Source organism: Corylus avellana, chromosome 7, assembly GCF_965113065.1.
Source record: "Corylus avellana chromosome 7, dhCorAvel1.hap1.2, whole genome shotgun sequence".
NCBI lineage: Eukaryota > Viridiplantae > Streptophyta > Magnoliopsida > Fagales > Betulaceae > Corylus > Corylus avellana.
In genome coordinates, this window is record NC_142496.1 from 19,336,513 (window position 1) to 19,350,233 (window position 13,721).

General features: G+C 32.9%; 1 protein-coding gene across 1 annotated transcript; it reads right to left on the reverse strand.

The window, feature by feature from the left end:
- Positions 1-11,964: 11,964 nt before the first annotated feature.
- Positions 11,965-13,174, reverse strand: LOC132185146 (transcription factor MYB123-like). Its single transcript, XM_059598959.2, has 3 exons — positions 13,024-13,174; positions 12,769-12,898; positions 11,965-12,448 (listed from the first exon to the last, which is right to left on the reverse strand). The coding sequence occupies exons 1-3, from the start codon at positions 13,154-13,156 to the stop codon at positions 11,965-11,967; spliced, it is 747 nt and encodes a 248-aa protein (XP_059454942.2). The 5' UTR covers positions 13,157-13,174.
- Between the last annotated feature and the right edge of the window lie 547 nt (positions 13,175-13,721).

Here is a 13,721-nt window from a genome sequence, read left to right on the forward strand (position 1 = left end):
TTACGACCACTTTCCTTAAAAACGTACGATATGTCAGCTGACTGAGCACGCGTATGATATAAACATGCCTATATTTTTTACAAATTAGTAACTGCTTAAATAACTGGTTGATAAGATGCATTGTATGATATGGTACATTAGTACGTACGATATATTGGTAATGGGCTTACTATATAGACTTGATTCTATGGGCAAATTGTATGTAGATGTGTTATATAGGCCTTGGATCCAATAGTTATTTAGTGACCAACGTAGCCTTAACGGGCGGGTCATTACAGCACGTACATCATTAGTAACGTGGGCCACCTGAGGTTAGACTCGTTTGGGCTGCTAGTGTTATGGACGGTAGCGTACAATGATTGAGGCACCAAAATTGTATTATAGGTCCCTCGGGATAGCACCAACTCTATTGAGAAGGGGTAATATCTCGGATAGACCATATATGTTTCCACTGCTTAGTATCCTTTCCTTTCGAGGAGAAGAGATCCCTGAGTCTTGTTCTTGGCGGAATAAGGTTAGGAGACGAACCGTGGAGTTAATTACTAGTTAATTAATTTTTGGGCGTTACAGCATGTTATTTTTGTAACAACTGGCTCATGTCATACCTAATTGTAAGGTTTCCTTACTATGTCGTTAGACTTACGCGGTTATTACATCTTGTAGGAAACCTGTTTGTAGAACCAAAGAGTGGCACGGTTGCCACTACGGACTTTGCTTAAGAAAAGATCTTCACATTGTTATCAGGTTTGCTTAAGTTATTATTTCTATTAATTGATACGTGTCTATGTATTGAGGATTATACTTGTTCCTTTCATGATTAATAGACTTCTCATATTATTTCACCTTCCTATGCAATAACCCTAATGTTGCTTAGATGGGCGGTTCCCCATTTAGCTACCAGTTAGTTAAATTTGGATAATTGTCAGTAACCCCACTAGACTGGTCAAGGCTAGATTTGAGGGTGTTACACTAATCAAACATTCCCAAATTGAAATGAAAAAATTAAGATCAGAATCAACGGTCAAAAACAAATCTTGTGCATAAATGGAACCAGATTCACCAAGTCATGCACGCGGAGAGGCAATTTCGGCCTTAACTTTTTGCATGCATGCACCAGAATCGAGGCTGACATGTGCTTGATGCACCTCAGTAGTGCAAGATTTAATCTCAGAAGTCTCTTTTTTTTTTATTAAACTTCAGCCGTTGAATTGAGAAAAGGGAAGATAGCTGTAAAGCAATCCAACATGTGAGAATTATCTGGTGTTTCAAATGACCCCATGAGCTCACTAATGCAACATTCTCAAGTGAATTAAAAGATAAATCTCATAATAAACGGTTAAGATGAAATCTTGTGCATACATGGCACCGGATTCACCAATTGACGCACGTTGTGGATCATTTAGTCTATTCTCTTTCTTCACACATGTATGAGAAACAAGACTGATAGGGCTGACTCGCATCTCAGCCATCCATTTTTTTGAGATTAAATTTCAATTGTTGGATCACTATAATGGACGATAATTGTAAACCACGCCCAAAGTGAGATTGATCTGGTGTTCCGTGAGACATAGTAAGCTTGATAGAATTATATAATCAAACGATTGATTCTATATAATCTATGGACTGTAGTAAAGGATTACACCAGATTTCATTAGAAATAACTGTATGAGATCAAAAAATTTTAAACGTATATGTGGGACATGCGACACGCTAGGAAAAATTGTGAAATTTTTGGATCATATCTCACCGTTCATTATATATATATATATATATACTATTTTAATAGATCCAACTGCTGGGAATCATCTAGAAGGAAAAACTAACCTAAATCAAACCCTTATCTTTCGTTCTCTCCATTCATCGTTCCAGTTGCACTTACACCAGAGACTCAAAGAGAAGCCAAGCGTTCTTTTGCCTACGGGACTGAGAGGGGAACGGAATTAATGATTCAGTTTCTTTCTGATTGGTAATGAGAACTGTGAAGTGAGTATTCAATGCCTCTCCATCATGATTTAAGAATTGAATGCACGCATTCAATCCTTCTCAACCCTCTCCCAACAGCCTGTTCGTTCTAGATTTCCAATCCAACCGTTGATAGATAATCCCCACTATATCTAATTGCTTCTAGCCATTCGTATAACAGTTTTGAGAGAAACTCTTGAGCTATTACGTGACTCTCTTCAATTTCAAACCAGAAGACTGAGAAGATATACCAATTGTTCACCTATCCCGTCCAATCTCGCAGCCAAAAATCACAATTTTTGTGTTGCTTACTTCTATGTTTTGTTAACTTGTGGTTGTGTTGTGGTAGGTTTCTCTTCTTCTAGCCCTAGGCGTAGTACAAACCAATGGCAGAGACAAACATCATGAGTCTCATGATTCTTGATCTGACGGTGACAAATATGGCACTCAAGTACTGTGCTTCCAGTCTCTTGGTTTGATTTTTATTCATTCCCAATTCCACCCTCCTATTCTTTTTTTATACATGCTCATGCGATGTCTATAACTTTGTAACTTGTTTGCTCTTTCCTTTATTATCGATTCAAGGGAAACAAGTGTTCTGATTCTTTTGAAGAGGGAAGCATGTTTATCTTAACTTCTAAGTTCCTGAATCTTAACTCTTTCAATTTTCAGATTTAGTCTGCTAATTTATTTTGTGATTTGGTTGTAACTTGATTGGTTGTTCCTAATTCTAATGTTGCGAATTTTCAACATTTCAAAGAGAAACTTTCACACTCTCCCTCATTGAATTGGTTTTTCTAATTGCAAGCTATAACCCCCTATTGCAACATTATTGAGTTAATAAAACTTATGTCCATTTACAACGAGGATGTTGCTAAGGCTAATTTAGAAAATGCTCAACAAAATGAAAAATATACTTCACATCATATCCAAGATGATGTTTTACAAGTATTGATAAAAAGGGTACGAGACGCAATTTGTGAGAAAATTAGTAATTCAAAATGTTGATTAGGCACGAGATGAGTCTAAGAGAGAACAAATGTCTATTGTTTTGAGATTTGTTAACAAAGATGGTTTCATACAAAAACGCTTTTTTGATATTGTCTGTCTTAAAGATACGTTGACATTGACTTTAAATGATAACATATCTTATGTTCTTTCTCAAAATCGTCTTGATATTCAAAGTATTTGTGGAGAAAAGTATGATGGTGTTTGCAATATGCGTGGTGAATGGAAAGGATTGCAGGGATTATTTCTTAATGATTGTCCTTGTACCTACTACGTTCATTGTTTTGCACATTGATTGCAATTAGCATTAGTTGCTGCATCTCGAGACGTTTCTTTTAATGAGTTCTTCTCAAATTTGAATTTCATTATCAATATGGTTAGTGCTTCATGTAAACATCATGGTGAACTACAAGATGGTCAAGAAGTAGATATCACACATTTGATAGCTATTGATGAACTTGAAATTGGAAAATGAGCTAACCAAATTGGCACTTTGAAACGAGCTGGTGATTCTTGTTGCGGGTTCTTATTTTCATTCTATTTGTAGCCTACTAAGGATGTTTAATCCTACTTGTTCAGTATTTGAAAATATTATAAAAGAATGATCTACTTACTCTCAACGTGGGATGCTAATGCTGCATATAAAATGATTACATCATTCAAATTTATATTCACTTTATATTTGATGAGGGAAATCATGGGTATAACCGATTTCTTTGTCAACATTTGCAACAAAATCTCAAGACATCTTGAATATATGCATTTAGTTTCTAATACAAAAGCACTTCTCCAAAAATTGAGAAATGGAGATTGGGATAATTTGCTTAAGAAAGTAGTATCTTTCTCTAAGCAATTTGTAATTGACATTCCAAATTTGTGTGCTCGTTATGTTGAACGCCAATGTCATCATCAACAGGATCACATTACAGTAGAGCATCATTATCATTTTGACATATTCAATGCTACTATAGACTTTCAATTGCAAGAGCTCGATAGTAGATTTGGTGAACGAGCAATGAAACTCTTAACACTTAGTTTAACTTTGGATCCAAATGATGCTTATAAATCATTTAATATTGATGATATATGTAGTCTTGCGGAGAAGTACTATTCTCTTGATTTTTCTGAGCATGAGAAAATTAATTTGAGATTTCATTTGAAGCATTTTTAATCATCCGAAAGTACAAAGATTGTCTTCCATTGCGGAATTATGTCGAGAATTGATAGAGATAGGAAAATCAGATACGTACTATCTTATTGATAGGTCGATTCGTCTTGTTTTGACTCTTTTAGTATCTACAACAACTACCGAACGAGTATTCTCAGATATGAAATTTGTTAAAACAAGATTTCGTAACAAAATGGTGGATGAGTTTCTTGCGGATAATTTAGTTTTCTACATTGAAAGTGAAATTTTCGAAAGCTTCAATTCATATTTGATACTTGATGACTTTGTTTCTCTAGGACCACGCATAATGCAATTTTATACACTTTAGTTATTTATTTTTTGTACTAGTGCCTACATGTTAAATGATATATCAATTTGATATATATTTATGCAGTCTCATAGATATGCTTTTTGTGATACATATATTGTGTTATAATTTATATTTTGAATTGTATTTATCATATAGTGACAAGTATCATCTCTCACATGTTTTCTTTAATATTTTAATTGTCATTTATTGTCATTCCACTAATTTAGGAACCGAAACATTGATTTTTTAGAAAATCAAAAATATTGAATTACACTTGTTTTTTTTTTTTTTTTTTTTTTACCATTTAAAATAAGATTCCAACATTCAATTAAAATTTTAATATAGCATAGGGCATGCATAAAATCTGAGTACCTTTCCCAAAGTTCTGAAACTAACAAAAAAACACAAATCCAAATAAGAGAAGACCTCCAAACAACAATAGCAAAGATCTAGTAACCACCCATAAGATCATTGACAACATCGTAATGAATGGGAGTCACAGTTTCCAATGTTGCACCTTCCACCATAAAACCCGGTTTAGGGCCCTCTGGCTGCCTCTTTGTGCTAATGACATCACCTTTGGCCTTTGACGCAACCTTCAGTTCATCATTCTTCAGACGGAAATCCTCAGTGCAGCGTGAATACTCTTCCTGATGATTCTATTGTCTACTTAATACCAACAAATCCATACTACCATTTCCACAAGGAAAAGAAACCCAAAATAGAGTACAGTGAATAGATGTTAACTGCTTGTTGATCTCAACGCCGATAGCGAGTTTGGCCACAGCGGCCAAGAAAGAACTTACGGATCATGCCCCGATTATATAAGCGCATAAGTAGGGGTGTCAAGGCGGTTACGGTTAGCGGTTAATGAAGTAGATAACCGCCCGCTAACCGCTTTTTCAAAATTGAGTTTTTTTTTGGCTTCCTTTTTTGGGCTTTTTTTAACCCTTTTTTTTTTTTTTTTTCTTTTTAGTGTCTTCTTGAGTCGAATTGCTATAAAAAGAGCCCATATTGAAAAATAAAAAATATTTGACCCAAAATTTACATTTACTTGTACTTTAAAATAATTTCCTTAAATATTAAATCATAACCAGTTAACTTTTTTTTTTTTTTTAAAAAAAAAACAACATATAAAAAAAAAAAAAAATCAACACAACATAAAATAAAGGGAAAAATATAAAAAAGCCCCCCAAACTACCAGCCGTTTTCGATTTAGCCCCCTAATGTTCCAAAAGTGATAAAGTAGCCCCCTAAACTACCAAACTATTGCATTTTGGCCACTCCGTTAGTCAAAACCGTCAGTTTGGACGGAAACTGCAAAACGACGTCGTTTGTTACAGGTAAGTTACTACAATGCCCTTTTGGGAAAAATATAAAAAAGCCCCCCAAACTACCAGTCGTTTTCATTTTAGCCCCTCTAATATTCAGAAAGTGATAAACTAGCCCGCAAACTACCAAACAATTGCAATTTGGCCACTCTGTTATTCATTACCGTCAAATATGATGAAAAATTTAAAACTACATCGTTTTGGCAATGGTAAGTTACCAAAATGCCATTTTTGGAAAAAAAAAATATCATATTAAAACAAGCAAGCAAAACGGCGCCGTTTTGCTTGAAATTAGGGTTTCCTTACACTTACCAAAATGATGCCACTTTGGTAAGTATTAGGAATTAAAAGAAAAAACCCTAGACCCCACGCAGGTGACCCACGAAAAAACCCCCAACCCCAGTTTATCTTTCTCCCCAAAACCGCCGGCCACCACGTTGTCTATCTCCGACAGCCTGTAAATCTTACCCATACCTCAATCTTTTTATTGTATTTCATGGTGTTGTTTATCTACGAACGTGATTTTTTTGTTTGATTTCTACAATGGGTAAGAATTTTTCGGTGGCGCTTCGTAGCTAGTGGATGGTGTGGCCGGCGGTGATGGATGGTGGTGGCAGGGGCAGTCGTTTTGAGAGAAAGAGAGAGAGGGGCGTTGCGTTTTTTTCACTTGAGGGAGAAGGTTGCCGGAGATAGAACGATGTGGTGGTCGGCGGTTTGGGAGAGAGAGATAAACTGGGGTTGGGGGTTTTTTCTGCGTGGTGTCTAAGGTTTTTTCTTTTTATTTCTAACACTTATCAAAACGGCGTCGTTTTGGTAAGTGTAAGGAAACCCTAATTTCAAGCAAAACGGCGCCATTTAGCGTGCTTGTTTTAATATGATTTTTTTTTTCTAAAAGGGCATTTTAGTAACTTACTATTGTCAAAACGACATAGTTTTGAATTTTCCATCATATTTGACAGTAATGACTAACGGAGTAGCCAAATTGCAACTATTTGGTAGTTAGGGGGCTACTTTATCACTTTCTGAACATTAGGGGGCTAAAATGAAAACGACTGGTAGTTTGGGGGGCTTTTTTATATTTTTCTCAAAAGGGCATTGTAGTAACTTACCCGTAACAAACGACGTCGTTTTGCAGTTTCCGTCCAAACTGACGGTTTTGACTAACGGAGTGGCCAAAATGCAATAATTTGGTAGTTTGGGGGGCTACTTTATCACTTTTGGAACATTAGGGGGCTAAATCGAAAACGGCTGGTAGTTTGTGGGGCTTTTTTATATTTTTCCCTAAAATAAAAAAAAAAAATTCAGAATTGAGACAACTGTCACAACATATAAAAAAAACATATAAAAAAAGTTCAATACAAAGCATATAAAATAAGTTCAAATAAAACATTAAACGATACAAATAAAACATTAAAACTTCATCAATCCTCTCATTTGGTTCTCTAGCAAATCCTGTAGACATCAAAAGAAGAAAAGTTATAAATTTAAACATAACAATATTAAGGCACAAGCATATACACATATCAAAACGTGCTTAATATAATTGTATTGTAATTAAAATACTATGACAATTCTAAAAAAGATAACCTTCATTACTAACAAACCTCTAGGCAAAAGATGAAGCAGCACTTGAACTTGAAGGTTGAGTCACATCTATGAATAAATAATGAAAACTAAATGAAGTTGCAAATAACTAATTTGCAACCGTTGGATTTGGAAAAATAATTAAATTTTAAATATTAACGGTTTGATTCGTTTTACCAAAAGCTTATCCCATGTGGTTGTCTCTACTTAGATCTGGTGTGCTTGTTCAATATGATCCATTGATTATATATACGTTTTCAACATTTAATATTACTCGTTAGATTAGATCAAACAAGGCAAGCTTACGGTGTCTCTGTTACACCATATACATACTTCTTAATAAATACTTGATAAATGTCCTCCATTAATATCATCCAACGGCTATTAGATCATCAAAACATTTTGGACGGCTACGATTACACTTATATACCATAGATCAAATTCAAATTCAGCTATGATTAAATTCAATAAAAAATTCAAAATTCAAAATTCAGGAATTATGAATAAAAATTGTGTTATGTAGTATTATTTAGGGTCAATTTGTTATTTCAATTGTGATTATAAGTAACACATTGTTGAATCTAATGTCAATTACTTAATTTGATATTATATAATCATATAATCTCATTAAATTATATCATATGATTAATTATTTAAATTATTATCATATTTACTTATAATCTTTTTTCTTTGAATTGAACTTAATATCTAATGGTAAATGGTAATGTTCAAACTCCTGAATCCTAAATTCCTAAAGTTTCTAATAATGCTTTAATTAAATTGTAGTTATAAGTAATATATTGTTTAATTCAATTGAATCAATTGTGATTATCATTGTACATAAATCATATGATTAACTTGTAAACTTATGACTTATGAGTTATGTCATATTATATATGTATTATTTATTATTATATAATCATATGATTTAATGATCAAGTCATCATGTGATATAATCATATCAATTATAGTGATAATGTATAAATTACTAAAATTATAATGATAATACATTAATACTTAAATTTAGTTTATAAGTAACACCTTGGTTATTGTTTAATCCAATGTCAATTACTTAATTTAATATTATACGAATCATATCATCATTTTACATTAATAATATGATTCACTTGAAGTCTTGAATAAAGTATTTGAATTATCATTGAATCATATGATTAAGTATTGATATTATACATTTATATTATTCATATACATATGTAGACTTATATAGACTTATAACATATATAGACTTATAAGTTTATAACATACATTGGAAATAAGTCTCTAGATATTTAATTGTTGTATTAGTATGAATTGGTATACTTATGAGTTATGTCATATTATATATGTATAATTTATTATTATATAATCAAATGATTTAATGATCAATTGATCATGTGATATAATCATATAAATTATAGTGATAATATATTAATACTCAAATTGTGATTTAATTATTTTTTTAAAAAAAATTGTGATTTAATGATCAAGTGATTATATGATATAATCATATAAATTATAGTGATAATATATTAATACTCAAATTGTGATTTAATTATTTTTTTAAAAAAAATTGTGATTTAATGATCAAGTGATTATGTTATATGTATAAATATTTTTATAATTATAATTATAAAAATATATTATATAAAAAGGCGGTTAGCGGTTAACGGTTACGGTTAGTAGACCCAATAACCGGTAACCGGTAACCGCTAGGCGGTTATAACGGTTAGGCGGTTAGCAGTTAATACGGTTAAGCGGTTAGACGGTTAGACGGTTAACGGTTATAACGGTTAGCGGTTAACAGATGGTTTTTAACCGCCCGCATTGACACCCCTGTGCATAAGTGCCTTTCCGGAAGGGCTGAGAGAATAGTGCATAAGTGCCTTTCATTCAACCTACTCTGATACTTATTAGAGTAAGTTGAATGAAATTTCTTTGGAGGAAATTTGTGTCCATCTGACCACAATAAAATTTTACTTTCTATGAATAACAATAATTGAACCCAAAGTTCCTCACGTACATCCTTATCAAATTCGAAACAAATCAAAGAACTAAAGTATAATTCATATGCTATTTCAATTAATAAAATAATTAATAACAAAAACGCATGGAGAAAACCAAATGAAGCTTCTCATGTCAAAATATATATCTTCATATACAACTAATAAAGTCGTCATTAATATGTATGATGTTTGAAAATTTATTTTATTATTAGCGCCACTGTCACTTAAAAACAGTTGATTATTTGTGTCGATTCAAATGTCGTCGCTTTTGGTCTTTACGTTAATGTTGTCGATGCATTTGATTAAGTGGCTACATTTGATTGGGTTTTATTTTTTATTTATTTTTTTATTTTATTCGATTGGGGTTGTTTCTTTAGATTCATAGTCTTTAACCTGCCCTTAAAGCACCTAGGATAGGTCCAAATAAGATAAGAAAAATAGTAGGTAGAAAGTCCAACAAGAAAAGTCACAAAGCATCCTCAATAATTGTTTGAGCATTATGTTAAAGAAAACCAATTAACCATATGTTTAAGAAAACGTGCTTTTGACAAACCCTTTCCACTCTGTTTTCTCTTTTACTTAAAAAAAGTTGACTTGAAAACATTTTAACTACTTTGTATATGACGTTAATAATTTTTTATTGTTATTCAAATAAAAAAATTTAGGGGAAACTTCACTTACATCCTATACTTTTGCACTTTTTGTAGACACCTCTCTATTGTTCAAAAACTCTAACTTTGGTGTATCAAACTTTCGTTTCGTTCCAAATACCCCCCTACCGTTAGCTTTTGCAGTTAAATCAAACGGTAGATTTAGTAAAAGACCTTTATACCCCTAAATTTTTTTAAAATTTCAAATTTACCCTTATTTATAAATAAAAAATTATTATTATAATTATTATATTAAAAAATAATATAAAAAAAATATAAAAAAGTGACCCACCGAGGGTCACTTGTGACCCACCGGAGGGTCACTCACTTGTGGGTCACAATACGGGTGGGTTAGATTCACCGGTAAATTCACGAGTCAGGATTTTAAAAAAAAAAAAAAATTAATAAAAAATAAGGGCAAAATTGAATTTCACACCTCTCCGTTAGGATTTCACAGAAAATTGAATACATCAATGAGAGTTGAATACATCAAAGTGAGAGTTTTTGAACAATGAGGAGGTGTTTATAAAAAGTGCGAAAGTATAGGGAGGTAAGTAAAGTTTCTCCAAAAATTTATTATAAAACAAAAATTTTTCACTTCTCCATATAAAAAATTCAAAACTTCATTCTATTTCTTATCACATTAATCTCTTCCTACTATTATAAAAAAACAATTCACCTCAAAAAAAAAAAAAAAACTTTACCAAACAACTTTACCAAACACATGCCATCATTTCTATATTGAAAAGATGCATGCAAAAGAGAGCTAAAGACTTGACTAAAGACAAGTAAACGCATCCCACCACTTGTCAAGCCTAATATTGGGACAAATACTTATGTTTTTTTTTTTTTTTTTTTTTTTGGAAATAAATACTTATGTTAATAGTGGCAGAAAGGTTCCAAGGGCTTAGGGCCTCTTGTATTTTTCTGGTAATCAGGATCCTAAAAACTAAAGCCCATCTTTGTAAAGAAAGTCTTACATATATACCCATTTCCAACAGCAAAAGTTGTTTGGCACTAAAGCCCTCTTGTAAGGTCTCATTCTTTATTCAATTTTTCTATTTTTTTTTATTTTAATTATATTAAAAAAGAGAGCCATGGATTAGTTCTTCATAAATTAGTAATTAGCTCTACCAAAATTCATCCATTTGCATGTAATGTCAAGATTTCAAATAAGACCACAATATGAAACCCAACAGCACTAGAAATGAAATCACAGTTCAATTTCAAATTTATTCAACTTCATGAAGAGCAATGAACATGTGTGATTTGAAAATTGTATATATTCAAGTTAGACACCATATAACTAATGTTCAATAAACTGACTCCACCATCTATGAAAAACTAATATTTATTAAAATAAATAATCTATAAAGAGACTTAAGGTGGCTCGCATGTCACAATCCATCCCTTAATTTTCCGTTTCGATCCTGGTAACCCTTTTCTTTTTCTGTATCTAATAAAAAAAAAATGCTCTAAATTTCACATTGACAAGAGATTGGAAATCAATTGAAGCATAATGTGCAAGCTAGCTGGTCCTCTATTATATAAAGTTTCAAATCTGCTTTTGGGATTGTACACGCTCGATCGACCCACTCCCCTTATGTATATAATAAATAAGGGATTAAAGTACAACGTTTTGGAAACATCCAAGAGTAGGTCATCTTTGTTTTAAACATATTTTAATTTAATATTCCTCACACAATAACAGAAAAGGAATTAATTGTATATGTTTTTAGCAAAAGAAAGAAAAAAAAAACATAGATTTTCAACTACGACAACAATTTATTTAAATGGCTGTACTGTTGCTTACATAACAAGGACAAGATTATTCTCAGCAAGATGAGAGATTGAAACAGTTTGCTTATAATCAGTGATAGAGGACTAAACAAAAACTAAGAAATTGAAAAAATAAAAATAAATAATAATTAATAATGCAGATGTTAGATTATGATCTATGGTAATGGTAACTACCATCTGCCACCCATTCCTTCAGCGTTTCATCTGAGTATGAAAGGTTCTTGGAGCCACCATTGTTACCACCTTCCTCAATTCCATTATCAAACTGATGACAAAGCTTCCAAAACTCCGAATCTGATATGTCAGACATCAAAAGATCCCCCACATCAAAATCCATTGCAAAGTTGCCTGAATCATCTTCCTCAGAAGTCAATGCCACATTGTTTAACATGTTTTTGTCTGCAGAGGTTGCTGGTGGTGCTTCACTGGTTTCTGGATTTTCGGCTTCCACCGGCTGTGGGGCAACCGAAACCTTAGTGCTCTTTGAAGGATTGGTCTTGGTTTTCTTTCTTAAATTACTGTTGGAATGCTTTGATTGTTCTGCTTTCAACTTCTTGCCCAAAGTTGTGTTCCAGTAGTTCTTGATTTCATTGTCTGTTCGCCCTGGAAGTCTCCCAGCTATTAGGGACCATCTACAAACCCCCCAAAAAATAAAAAAAAAATAAAATAAAAAAATTAATCTTTTGCAAAATTAATGCACAAATAAGAAAGCTAGCATTATTATTTATTTACATTTTTGTTGGGTAAACGCCAAATACACGACCTGCCCGTAATTGTAAGAACTTTGTATCGGTTAATTGAGGATTCAAACAATCGATCTCGTAATATTAACCAAACGAGTCCAACATTTGAACCGGCCAACAAGTAGGTAGCAATAAGTTTTGGTCCTTTATATATATCCAAATTTAGAAAGTATGAGAGTGACAGGGAAAAGAAAAGACAAAATAAAGACCTGTTGCCTAGCAGCTTGTGAAGCCTAATGATGAGATCCTCTTCGTCGAGGGTTATATTACCCCTTTTAATATCAGGTCTCAGGTAATTCAACCACCTTAGCCTGCAACTTTTTCCACATCTCTTTAGACCTGCACAAAACAATAACTATGTATGATTTTCATTTTCATGTAGTAGATAAACCCAAAAAAAAAAAAAAAAAACCATTAATCTCTTTCATTTCCTTCCTTCCTTCTCTACTCCTCTGCTCACTTACCAGCTTCTTTGGGAATGTTTCTCCATTTCCCTTCCCCATGGGTTTTGATGTAATCTTTGAGTTTCTGGTCCTCAAGAGCAGTCCAAGCCCCCCTGTTCAACCCCTCTTTAGAACAACCAGGACTTTTCCCCATTTGCACTACTAGTGAGAAAAACACACAAAACAAAAAAAACACAAATGTTGTCTTCTTAGCCTCTTTGTTTTTTTTTTTTTTTTCAAAGGAAAGGAGGCTTGGCCGGGTGACTCTTGCCCTGGAGCATGATAGGCATTGAGAGAGATGACTCATTCTTTTATATTGTGTTCGATTTGTTTGTCAATGACCAGATCCAACCATCAGTCAATGTCCACCCTCGGATCAAATAGCTTAATTTAATGTACATGTTACAAATTCTAGCAAGAAAAATTGACCCACGAGAGATATTTACAATTAAAAACAGCCATTGGCATCAACATTTATGCATCCCATGTGACTGCCTTTGGTGAGTCCTTGTTTTTCTGGCGCGGGGGGGGGGGGGGGGGGGGGGGTGGGGGGTTTGGTACACAGGAATATACCTAAGAATGAAATTGTTATTCTATAATTTGATTGGGCGATCATTAATAATAGTAACTATTTCATGAAATAGCTTTTCATTGGTCGATATTTCTCTTAAAAAAAATAGAGCTGGCAATTTTTAACCCAACATTTAAATTCGACACGA